At 39.8% G+C, this 13018-nt stretch overlaps 1 protein-coding gene across 1 annotated transcript in view; it reads right to left on the reverse strand.

The window, feature by feature from the left end:
* CSMD1 (CUB and Sushi multiple domains 1) overlaps window positions 1-13018 on the reverse strand; it is a 2205021-nt gene that overhangs the window by 215666 nt on the left and 1976337 nt on the right. Inside the window, 1 exon segment of the mRNA XM_068281348.1 lies at window positions 11668-11853. Coding sequence (XP_068137449.1) covers window positions 11668-11853 — 186 coding nt within the window.

Raw genomic sequence — 13018 nt, forward strand, 5'->3', positions numbered from 1 at the left:
TATTATTATTTGTATTAATAATCATAACAATAACAATAATAATAATAATAATTAAGCAAAACACCATAAAAACAATGGCACTATATTAATTATTAATAATAATAAAAATAATGATATGCTCATCACACGGATTATTCATTAGCTTAGATGTTTACAGCTTTTCTGCCAAACAGTGCAAACCAAAATATGACACAAGTACCTCTCTATACTTACAAATTATTAATTACTTATTTTTGAGAGTGTTTTGCTTGAAGTTTTCCCTTGAATAGCAGACTTGGGAATTGGCTAGAAATGCTTTTCTCTAGTTTTCAGAATGTATTTAAGGTAGAATTATGAATGCATTAATGATAACAGTGCCCTTTTATGTACATGCATCGTTCTCATGTTGGTGGCAAGCATTTCATTAATCCAACAGCTGGAGGAGAATGTTGAAGTAAATGGATGCCAAGACATGAGCCAGGATATCAGCATTTGAAAGAGCTGCACACAAAAGGCACCAGTAATGAAAAACTTTATTCTTAAGACCCCAATCAGAATGTCACTGGCTTATTCGTTATAAAAACAAACCCCTTGTTTCTTATCCTTCCCAAGCAACTGTGGGCACACAACATTATGCCTATATACAAATTAAATTCATGAATCATGACCCATTATCTTGTTTATTCAGATGCAGATTCCGCAGAGGCAATCTTCAAAACGCGATATAATATTTACATTTTATTTTTGCAAGGAGTCTAAATGAAAATCAAGTGCAGATTAAACTTTGTACACAACCTAAATTCTTTTGTTGTTTCTAAAATGCTATTTGGATGGAAGTAGTTTATATCATGCAATTTTAATTTTACTTTCTGAGCATGCTTTTAAATATATATTTTTTTTTATTTCTTCAATGCAAAGTGTTGTATTTGCTAAAATAAAAGTGTTTACTGCATCTGATTGTGGCTATACGCCAAAGGTGCTGTTCATAAAACTTATCTTATTTATCTTGGGAACAAAACAACATTTTAGCTTTCTCTTATATGTGTTTTTCTGTATGCTTTTTGTGTTATTCTAGTGAAATTTCAATGTGATGCTACAGAAATTAAAAGATCCATGAACAAAGTATGATACATCAAATCTAGATTGATCAATATTTATTGTTTTTTCTTCTCTAAAGAGGTCTAACTACCCTCTGGCTGTTTACCTTTTCCAAGTGATTTAACCCTTTACTGTCAGCCTGTATACAAATGCCATACAGCAAGTTATACTCCCTTTCTGCTACTCTGACAGCTTCTCAGAGTGCTCTATTTTCTCCTAACCACTTACCGCTGCCCACTTCTGTATCTAGCTACTTCACTCACAACCCTGTGCTTTAATTGGGTCTGATCAAAAAAGGTAGAAGTCATCTGAAGACAGAAACAAGGGGCACATCAATGGACATGTGACTGATAAAAGAAACATACAAGGACAAATCCATAATTCATTGTAAGTGCATTATTAGACTTAAGGATAATTAAGGGTGATATATTATATTTACATGGAATTTAGCTGAATAGAATACTACCTCCATAGGCAAACGCAGGGGGGGGGGGGGGATTACAGCTGCCCAGAATCCCCCCTCAGACCAGAGCTGGTGCAGTGTCTGGGGAAAGACACAAGTTGAGACACCAGAATATCTGCAAGCATCCTGCAGCTCACAGCACTGCCCCCTTTTTTTCCCGGCTACAGTTGACTTTGGATAAAGCAGCAGCATGTGTACAGAGCATGGAGCAGCAACGTGTGTACAGAGCATGGAGCAGCTCTGGGGAACTTAAGAGTCAGGTATGAGCACAGCCCTGTGCCCCTACTGTGTGAATGCTTCACTTTCCCTTCATTACCAGTGTCGGCTGTCCTCATTATTATCTGTATACAAACTGTTCCTGATCTATCCCGTTTTCGGTCAGACGGGAAATTGCATTATGTGTACCCAACATGATGTCCTATCATATTATTATACTGTATTGTGCGTGGCTGAGGTAGACCTTTCAGGAATCCCCTCTGTGAAAATCCTGGGTTTACCCCTGACCTCAGTACATAGGGCTAGGGGTGTGTATTATAAATATATATTGAGGACGCCATTCTGATATAAGTCCAGATGGCCTGAGCCCAAAATGTGGTGCCCAACAGTGTGCAGTGAGGAATGGTATGGTCACACACCAATGAAAACCACCAGGTGCCAATGTCCTTCCTCCCTGCACACTGTTGGGCACCACACTTTGGGCTCATTAGGTTCACTTTAGGCTCATTGGGTTTTGCCAGAGAGGCCATCTGAAATCGCATCAGACTGTAATTCTCGATATATTTATAATAGACACCCTAGTCCTATGGACTGAGGTACTTACCTTGCCAATAATTGGACTCATTGATCTTTTTGCATCTGCATTGTATGATCATGGAGATATACACTTACATTATATGCTCTATGAAGCATGGGTTTTTATGTGACTTATAATTATTAATAATACTATTGATTTATAAAGCACAAACATATTCTGTGTTGCTGTACATATTTTGTGATGTGTGACTAAGGAAAACATGGGGTTCATAACAATAAAGACAATGGCATACAATACATATAGGCATTGGTATATAATACAGAATTGATAGACATAGTAATTACAGTGACAAATGTAACACGATGAACAAAATGTATAGCAAATTCCAAGACACAAAAGGGTGAGAGAGCCCTGCCCTTGTGAGCTTACAATCTAAAGCGAGGATGTCAAACCGGTCCTTTGAGGGCCGAGGTCCTCACACATTTTTGACACAGCTCAAATTAATTGATGGGTCTGAATCAGGAAAGGTGTTTTATCAGGTAGAACACATTCCTCTCTTTCTCAGTCCATCCTAAACATTGGCATGGATCTGGCCTTCCAGGCCTGGAGTTCGACACCTGTGATCTAAAGTAATAGGGAGGAAACAAGAGGTGGTGTAGTATGAAATTTGTAATACCTAGGGGTTATATGTTTTTGGCTATATTAAGTAAGGATCTCAAGTTTGCCAGAGGTTGAAAGGGGATGACTTTAATTAGAGCATGTCTAAAACAGTGAGTTTTGAGGGAGCACTTAAAAAAATTCTAAGGTTTAAGAGTGGCAGATGTGTTTTGGAAGGGGATCCCAAAGGAAGGGTGAGGCACATGAAAAATCTTGTATAAGTGAATGTGAGGGGGTGATTCTAGAGGAAGACAAAATAATTTTGGGTGCAGAGTGAAGATTGTGGTGTGGGTGGTATCTGGAAAATAGTGAGGAGATGTACAGGGGAAAAAAGACGGTGTAAATCTTTGTAAGTTAAAGTTAGGAGTTTAAAATTGATCCTCTGGTTAATTGGAAGACAATGAAGAGCTTAACATAAAGGAGCAGCAGAGGAGGAGTGAGAAGAAAGGTGAAGTCAAGCATCCAAGTTCAGTACAGATTAGAGATGTGCCAGTCTGTTAGTTGTTAGTCCACAAAGTTGTATATTAAATATTCCAGGTATTATAAGAGCATGACCCAGGCTAAATCTCCTGGGGGGAATTCAGGTTACTGAGTGCAATGACGTTCAGCAAAATGCTTTTGATGTTTAACAGTATGATTAAGGTTTTCTCTAACTTGGTAGATATGAGTTGTTTCTCTAACTTGGACCCACAATGAAGATATATGTGTTAATTTGTCTCCCAAAGCTGGTAGATTGGAGATGGACATGTTAAGGAAAAGAACATTTGATTCTGTCCAGTGACAATCTGAATGGGTGATAACTTGGTAGAGCCACTCTCCAAATGATTAAACGCAAACTTTGAAAATGGCACATATTCTAACCACTTGATCATTGGCAATGAAGCAGCAAAGATACTGCTCCAGTGACTGGTTGGTTTTCACAGTCAGCCTATTGGTCTCAGGATGAAACTTAGAAAAGAAGGATAGAAATATAGCCAAACAGACACAGAAAGAGCACCATAATTGTGATCAAAACTGTACACCTCTAGCAGAGACCACATTCTCAGGGATGCCATGCAACTGAAAGATATGTTCCACAAACATCTCTAGCAGTTCTTGTGCTAAAGGTAACCTGGGCTGTGGCACAAAATGAGCCATTTTTCTGAACTTAGTAACCACCACCCAAATCACAATAGACCATTTCGAGACAGGCACATCAACAATAAAATCCATAGATTAATAGGTCTATGGTCTGAGGAGAGCAGGCAAAGGAAGTAGAGTTCCCACAGGTGGGACCCAAGGGCCCATATGCAATAAACTTTTTCTCCTGAGTTTTCTCCTAAGTGATATTTTCAAACTTGTCAATAAAATGCCTGTTAAATCACCAGCAAGCAAGAAAATACTTACATTAGTTTGATAATACTTTCCCCTCTTTGTGTTAGTAGTACTTTTTCAATTGTAAAGGGCTAAAAAATTATTCTAAAGAGAAGATGAAAAATTATCTCCTAGGAGAAAACTCAGGAGAAAAAGTTAATTGCATATGGGCCAAGGAGTCCTATTTCATGCACATACATGACAAACTTTAACAAAAGTTCTAGCATCCACTGCCAAAGAAGCTCACCAAACATTCTGTCTAAATTAAATTATGTTTTTTCTTTCCCCTGGATGACCTGCAGACTGACCTGTAATGGAGCCACGCTGGCTACGGGCAGACGCCGACTGCCCGAGCCAACTCATGGAGGGACAGGATCCGCCGGAGAAGGGAGTTAAAAGTGATAAATATGTGCCTTGATTGTGAGAGTGGGAGGATATAAGACAAGAAAATAGGTTTTTTGGTGCATTTCTAAAGTTGTTTGATGCTTTTTTTAAGAAGTTAAGTCCTCATTAGTGTTGTTTTTTCTCCTATGTCGATTAGCTACTGTAGAGCACCTTTTCAATTGTTTAGTAGCTTTGGTAAGCCAGGGTTGGCGACTGACATGAGAGAGATAAGGAAAAGTGGCTTAAAAGAAGCATTTTTCAGGGAGGAGAATGCCCACCAGGTCATATCCCCATTTTGGAAATGTACTAAATTTAAACCCTCAACTGTTTTTAGTGAGGTGGGTAATACATAAAATAAGTCCATTTTTTGTTTGTTTGTTTTGTTCTTTGTTCTTTTTCTTTAGCTTCTTCTACAGTTGATGCAGATAAAATATAGTCTGCTGCATTGAAATGCATATTTTTTATTAATTAATTTTTACTTTCATTACAATCGGAAGCTTACTTATTTGACACCAGGGAATCTGCACATTAACAGAACGGAAATATAGTAATTTTCCAAAATGGCTAAAATACTGTAATTTCAGCACATCTTCAAAATGGGCTCCAAAGCAACTGATTGTGATGTTTAGGTAAACCAGACACACAACCTGGATGTATTAATTAGTAGTTCCCAAGATATTATCATAATAGAAGGCCTTTAATCAATATAAATGTTCAGATCCCCCACTCATTCCTCCCTTTAAATGTGAGAACTAAATTAAACTGTCAAGTCCATGTAATTGTCTTCCTGTTCTGCAAAGCTTATATCACAGAAGCCTCAGAAAACAGCAATGATAAATATGTCTACTAGAAGTGTTCTTACAGTATTGCATGTTTAATAACAACATACAAGCTGCTAAGGCAAATCAATGACTTTTAATATTAAAAAGACAATGGTAAGCAATTGTCTATTTGTCTGTTGAAAACAATATTTACATATTCAAAATTTATTATTTCTATTTGTACATTTACACTGGGAAAAATTTACCAAACACGATCTTGAAATGTATTCCCTTAAAAATTGAAGAATTACATTGGTCAGTGTAATAACCAAAAGGAAATACTGACAGGAAATTAAAAAAATCTTTTGTTGGGGTTCCATTGGGAGCTACTGCAGCAGTGAGGGCCAGGGGTGTCAGTGGTGCTGCAGTGCATGTCGGGGTACTCGGTAGGGAAGCATAACCTGTTGGTGGAGTGATGGTTGCAAGCAGCAATAGTGTGGTGGCCATAGGAGGCGGTGGGTGCTATTCTATTGTATAGCAAGCCCTGGTATTAAGCATATCTAAATCTACCACCGAGGCTCCCCATTAATCCTCTAACAGACCAATAAGAACCTTATCTCCGGGTCAAGGTTCAACGTGGTCCAGGCTCCAAACTCTAGCAAAAGCACTGAAAATTCCTTTGGGGTTTTCATGCTGACCCCGGCTGGAAACCCCAGCAGCTAATTCACTGCTTTTGCCCTGGATATAAATACAGCTGCAATACCAATGGGTAGGATACATTATCTGTAATGTAACCAAATTTTAAAAACAGTTTTCCTATTGTAACTTAAAAAGACCTTGAGACAATTGATTTTAATTTTTTGCTTTACTCTCTTTTCTCCCTAGCATACCTAGTACATTATTATATAATGCCAAAATTATTTTTTGTAACACTAATTTTTATTAATATCAAATAGTTGATAACAAAACGTAATGACAAAATTACAACAAAGATAGTAGTAGAAATTGAAAGATGACACAGGCTAACAGACCATAAAAAGGCCCGTATAGAAGGTTATAAGAAACATTAGAGACATAAGTTTGCATTTAGGGGTGTTGAATAGTAGTGTCCAAATATCAACTAAATAGTCCAATGTAATAGTTGAGCTTGTCATACCTATGGGAAGAAAATATATAATGCCAAAATTAAATTCTTTGTGAATAGTTGGTCTTTTAGCTTTTCCAAAAATTCTACTGTCAGCAGCTGGAGCTGCCAGGATAACAACTTATCCCAACCAATTTGGGCCAATATATGTTGATATGTTGCATAGTTTCTTTTATCCAGCCAAGGGATATGGAGCTACATCCGGCTTCATCTGGTGTTTGGACTAAGCTACTTTAAGCAGAATAAAGAACAAAGTCTTACACACTATGATTAGACCATAATTTATTGCATTCTGCTCCGCTCATTGTGTCGTAAGACTTTATGCACATTCATCTGCTTGAAGTGGACCTGAACTCTTGCAAAGGGCAGAAGGAAAACAGAGAAATGCACCCTAAGAGTTAAGCCTGTTTAACCCCCCTCATTTGTGTCTAATCACAAGTTGTGCTTTGATCTCTCTCCTGTGTCACGTGACTGCCATGGCAGAGATGGAAGATACACTCATTAGAAAGTACAGGATGTTAACAATATGTTTGCTTCCATGAATCACCAAGTAAAAACATTGCAGGTTTATTTTAGGATTTGTTTTTGTTTTAGTAACAAACATTTTTTTTTGTTTAAAGAGGAACTCCAGTGAAAATAATGTAATAAAAAAGGTGCTTAATTTTTACAATAATTATGTATAAATGATTTAGTTAGTGTTTGCCCATTGTAAAAGCTTTTAAATCCCTGATTTACATTCTGACATTTATTACAGGGTGACATTTTTACTGTTGGCAGGTGATGTAGCTGCTGCATGCTTTTTTGGCAGTTGGAAACAGCTGTAAACAGCTATTTCCCACAATGCAACAAGGTTCACAGACAGGAAACTGCCAGGAGTACCACGGTCCTCAGAGTTTCTTGTGGGAGGGGTTTCACCACAATATCAGTCACACAGCGCCCCCTGATGTTTGTAAAAAGAAATAGATTTCTCATGTAAAAGGTGGTATCAGCTACTGATTGGCATAAAGTTCAATTCTTGGTCGGAGTTTCTCTTTAAAGGTTATTATGTTATTGCATATCTTTTAAAACAGAGAGAATGTTATTAGTATAAGTACAGGTCCGCATAATGCACACACATCTTAGTCACTAAATGAAAACTGATGTGAAGGGCAACAAGTGTTGTCGGTGGCTCCCTCAGTACGACTCTAACCTCCAAACATTCATTGGATTTCCCACAAACCAAAATTGACAGAGCTGTTTCTGTAATACATTTCTAAGCAGTGGTAAACTTGGGCTACTTATTATCCTTTTGGTTAAAACTAGAATTTGAAGTGAAGTATCAACTATGCTGGCATACTCATTGATAAGTTGTTCTTCTGGTGGCTGCAGTTTTTAGGAAGTTTTGTGCATGGATTTTGAGCATCTGTAGTTTAATTCTGTGTTTAAACAATACAATGCACTTATGTAATACACTAATGTCAGTACTGCTTAAGTTTAAAATACAAACTTAACACTGTTATTACTTTAACCACTTCACCCCCAAGAGCTTTAATCCTAACAGACCAGAGCAATTTTCACCTGTTAGCACTCCTACCTTTCATTCACCAATAACTTTGCCATTGCATGTCAAAACAAACTGCTCTATACCTTGCTTTTTTGCCACCAATTCGGCTTTCTTTGGGTGATACATTTTAAATACAAAATACACAAATACATTTTAACAGGAATAAAAAGAAAAAAAAATGAAAAAAAATAATTTCTCAGTTTTTGGCCATTACAATTTTAAAATAAAACATGCTAGTGTGAATAAAACACATTTATTTTAATTGCCTATTTGTCCCATTTATCACAATGTTTAAATTATGTCCCTAGTACAGTGTATGCTGACAACACCAGCGTAACTACCGGGGATGCAACCCCATCAGCCGTAGGGGGTTTGGGGCCCCTCTGGGGCCCGCCAGCCATGTGCGGGGGAAGCGCTGTTGCCTGCCCGCACGATTCTGGGACCCCCCAGCCAGGTGTTGAACTGGCCGCGGCGTCTGATAGACGCCGCGCCAGTTCATTCCCTGAATCCCCGCAGCCCGCATTCTCCCGGGAGACAGAGCAGGGCTACAGGAAGATGGCTGCCAAATCCCTGCACTGGAGACTATTTGTGTCTCCGGTACAGGGCTTTGGGCGCCATCTTGCCATAGCTCTGCACTCTGCCTGTCAGGGCGGGAGATTTGCTTCACGAGAATTGTCGGGGGATCTGTGCACCAGAGGCCGGGAGAGGAGACTTCTGCCAGGTGAGTGAATTTTTTTTCTTTTTTACAGGTGGATTTTATTCTGGTGACCGCTGCCCAGTGTGCGATTTTCTGGTGACTGCTGCCCACTGTACAATTTTCTGGTGGATGCTGCCCACATTGCGATTTTCTGGTGACTGCTGCCCACTGTACGATTTTCTGATGACTGCTGCCCACTGTACGATTTTCTGATGACTGCTGCCCACATTGCGATTTTCTGGTGACTGCTGCCCACTGTACGATTTTCTGATGACTGCTGCCCACTGTACGATTTTCTGATGACTGCTGCCCACTGTATGATTTTCTGGTGAATGCTGCCCACATTGCGATTTTCTGGTGGTTGCTGCCCACTGTACAATTTTCTGGTGAACGCTGCCCACATTGCGTTTTCTGGTGACTGCTGCCCACATTGCGATTTTCTGGTGACTGCTGCACACTTTACAATTATTTTCTGGTGACTGCTGCTCACTTTACAATTATTTTCTGGTCACTGCTGCCCACATTGCGATTTTCTGGTGGATGCTGCCCACATTGCGATTTTCTGGTGACTGCTGCCCACTGTACGATTTTCTGATGACTGCTGCCCACTGTACGATTTTCTGATGACTGCTGCCCACATTGCGATTTTCTGGTGACTGCTGCCCACTGTACGATTTTCTGATGACTGCTGCCCACTGTACGATTTCTGATGACTGCTGCCCACTGTATGATTTTCTGGTGAATGCTGCCCACATTGCGATTTTCTGGTGGCTGCTGCCCACTGTACAATTTTCTGGTGAACGCTGCCCACTGTACAATTTTCTGGTGAACGCTGCCCACATTGCGTTTTCTGGTGACTGCTGCCCACATTGCGATTTTCTGGTGACTGCTGCGCACTTTACAATCATTTTCTGGTGACTGCTGCTCACTTTACAATTATTTTCTGGTCACTGCTGCCCACATTGCGATTTTCTGGTGGATGCTGCCCACATTGCGATTTTCTGGTGACTGCTGCCCACTTTACGATTATTTTATGGTGAAATGCTGCCCACTTTACGATTATTTTATGGTGAAACGCTGCACACTTTACGATTAATTTCTGGTGAAATGCTGCCCACTTTACGATTCATTTCTGGTGAAATGCTGCCCACTTTACGATTCATTTCTGGTGCATTACGATTATTTTATGGTGAAATTCTGCCCCATTACAATTATTTTACAGTGAAACGCTTCCCCATTACGATTATTTGGCACCTATGCGGGGGGCCCACCCAAATTTTCGCAGGGGGGCCCAGTGAGTTCTAGTTACGCCCCAGGCTGACAACATTTTATTTGGAAATAAAGGTGCATTTTTTCAGTTTTGCGTCCGTCACTAATTACAAGGCCATATATGCAAATAGAACAGTAATATACTCTCATGCCATACATAGTAAGAAAGTGGAGTCCCTCATGTACTAAAAAGTATTTTTTTAAAGTTGTAAAAGTGTTTTATTTTGATAACTATGGGAGCGGGGGCAGGGGAAGGGGGAAGGAGGTAATAGTTTATTTTTACTTAATTTATAAAGTGTAAAATGTAGTGTAAACATTTTTTTTTTTTACTTTAGTATGTCACTTTTTTACCACTAGATATCCTCTCTGTCTCTATGCTTGGGATAAGCATGGAGACAGTGTTTGCTACAGCAGAGCTCATTGGCTTCTCGTTAAAGCCATGGTCTTTGCTTACAGGCACTTTGATTGGTTCAGGGAAGACTCCATCCCTTTCACAAATTGTGGCTCTGCGGCTTCTGACCAGTGCCTGCGGTGGGGGCACGGTAGTGGTGGGGTGGATGTTTTAAAACACCCTGTGCTCCATTAAGAGGGACCAACAGGACATGTTAAAATGGTGGGCAGGTGGGTAATGGTTAAAAAAAATGTCACTAGCCCATACTTCAATTATCAGTGATTTTCATTAACAGAGGGCTAATAATGAATGGAGAACCAATTTACAACTATAGATACAATGGATACTGTTGCAAAGCACATTTTTTAATTAGAGGTGAGAACATCCTGGAGGTAATTTACTATCATTATAAGAGCATACTAGAACGGGCATATTAATTTCTTAAAAATAAATTAAAAATAAAAACAAAAATAAAAAATGAACTAAATAATGCAAGCATATTTTAGTATTAATCAGGGCTCATTTAAAGATGTTTAAAGTGAATACAATGTGAGATGGATATGGAGGCTGCCATATTTATTTCCTTTTAAGCAATACCAGTTCCCGGGCTGTCCTGCAGTTCCTCTGCCTCTAATACTTTCAGCCATACCCCCTGAACCAGCATTTTCAGATCAGGTGTTTCTGAAATTATTGCAAGAACTGACAAGATTAGCTGCATACTTTTTTCGGGTGTAATTCAGAGACTACTGGAGCCAAATAGACCAGCATGGTTGCCAGGCAACTAGTATTGTTTAAAAGGAAATACATACGGCAGCCTCCATATGTCTCTTACCTTGGGTTCACTTTATTTCAAAGAAAGAACCATGCTGGAAAATAAAAACCTCCCTGCTACTATCAGCTGTTCAAAAATTAATGGCTTCCTTACAAACTTGTAAACTTTTCAAATGAATTTCTGTTTGAAGTGTTTGCAGAATGAATTATATATTTTGCCAAATATAAATGTAGCGAAACAGGAAAAAAAATTGAGATAAACAAAAGTGTATTTGGTCTTGAAAGCAGAACAGTGTTTTTTCCCCATTTCACTGGCTCTATAGAATCTCCTCAGCTGAATCCTGAATACATGACAAGCAACGTGATTATTAAAAAAAAAATAAAAACATTCTGTTACACTTACGTTGACAAACAGGTGGTTTGCCTGCATTACTCCATGATCCATCTTCTTGACATACTGCTGTTGATTGTTGACTAGATTGTAATCTGTAGCCTTCATTACATTCATATATCACTTTGCTTCCTAAAGTAAACTCATTTCCAGACACTGAGCCATTTCCAGGTGGCTGAGCAATTCCACAGGATATAGCTGAAAACATAAATAAACGCTGACTGTTTTACGCATTATGTTTCGTGAAAGATATACATAAATTTAAATATTATTAGATGCTTAATACTCAGAAATTGCAATATGCGTGCTGATAAAAATCAGCAGCGTGGAGACCTTTTCAATTTACATGTAATTAGATTTAAAGGTCACTTTTTGCTGGATTGCCGAGTTTGAGGCTGTTTTATTTTACCATGTCACACTTTTACTGTATGAAACTATTCAGAGCTTGGACACTGAGCTGATCTGAAACCTGTTTGCGAGTGATTATTGTTGCTGTTCTTTTAATTACCCAAATGACTCATTGTATTGCTGTGTTGTGTTTATTATATTTGTTTTGATTTTTACTAGGGTGGGGCAAGCAAATTTTTTAAATAATCTACATTTTACAAATAGGCCCTAATCTTTCTTAGAAATAATTTTGCAAAAACAGCAGTCAAGTTTATCATGTGGCCAGTGGCCACATTTGAGGATTAATGAATACTAGCCGACTTGCGGCGTAGCATATGTCGCATAAGGGGGTAGCGGGCAGGAAGGGGTATTGAGCACAGCGGCGGGGAGGGGGGTCGGACCCCCTTCTCCCAACCTGGGTCCCCCATCAGCGTTCCCCTCTAGCTTAAGTTCTCGGCAGGGAGGGGGGTCAGACCCCCCCTCCCTCACCTGGGTCCGCCATGTGCGCTCCCCCTCCAGCTTAATTTCGCCGCGGGGATGGGGGTCGGACCCCCCCCTCCATCACCTGGGTCCCCCTATCTGCGCTTCCCCTCCAGCTTTTAACCGCTACTGGTAAGAGGCAGCGGGCGGGGATGACTCCCCTCTTCTGCGTTCCAGCGTGCGTTCCACTGTCCTCACTTCCTGCATTCCAGCATGCACTCCACTGTCGTCACTTCCTGCAATGCCATCCACTTACAATACAGTGGGCGGCACTGCACTGTATTGTAAGTGGACGGCATTGCAGGAAGTGACGACAGTGGAGTGCATGCTGGAACGTGGAAGAGGCGAGTCATCCCCGCCTGCTGCCTCTTACTAATAGCGGCGGCTGCTGCTGAACTTAAGCTACGGAATAACCAGCAAGCTCATGGTGAACCAGAACTCATTGGAGTGTGTGAGGGTCTACAATGGTCCTAAAATCCCCCTTACTAAAATGCTA

Source organism: Hyperolius riggenbachi, chromosome 4, assembly GCF_040937935.1.
Source record: "Hyperolius riggenbachi isolate aHypRig1 chromosome 4, aHypRig1.pri, whole genome shotgun sequence".
Taxonomy (NCBI): Eukaryota; Metazoa; Chordata; class Amphibia; order Anura; family Hyperoliidae; genus Hyperolius; species Hyperolius riggenbachi.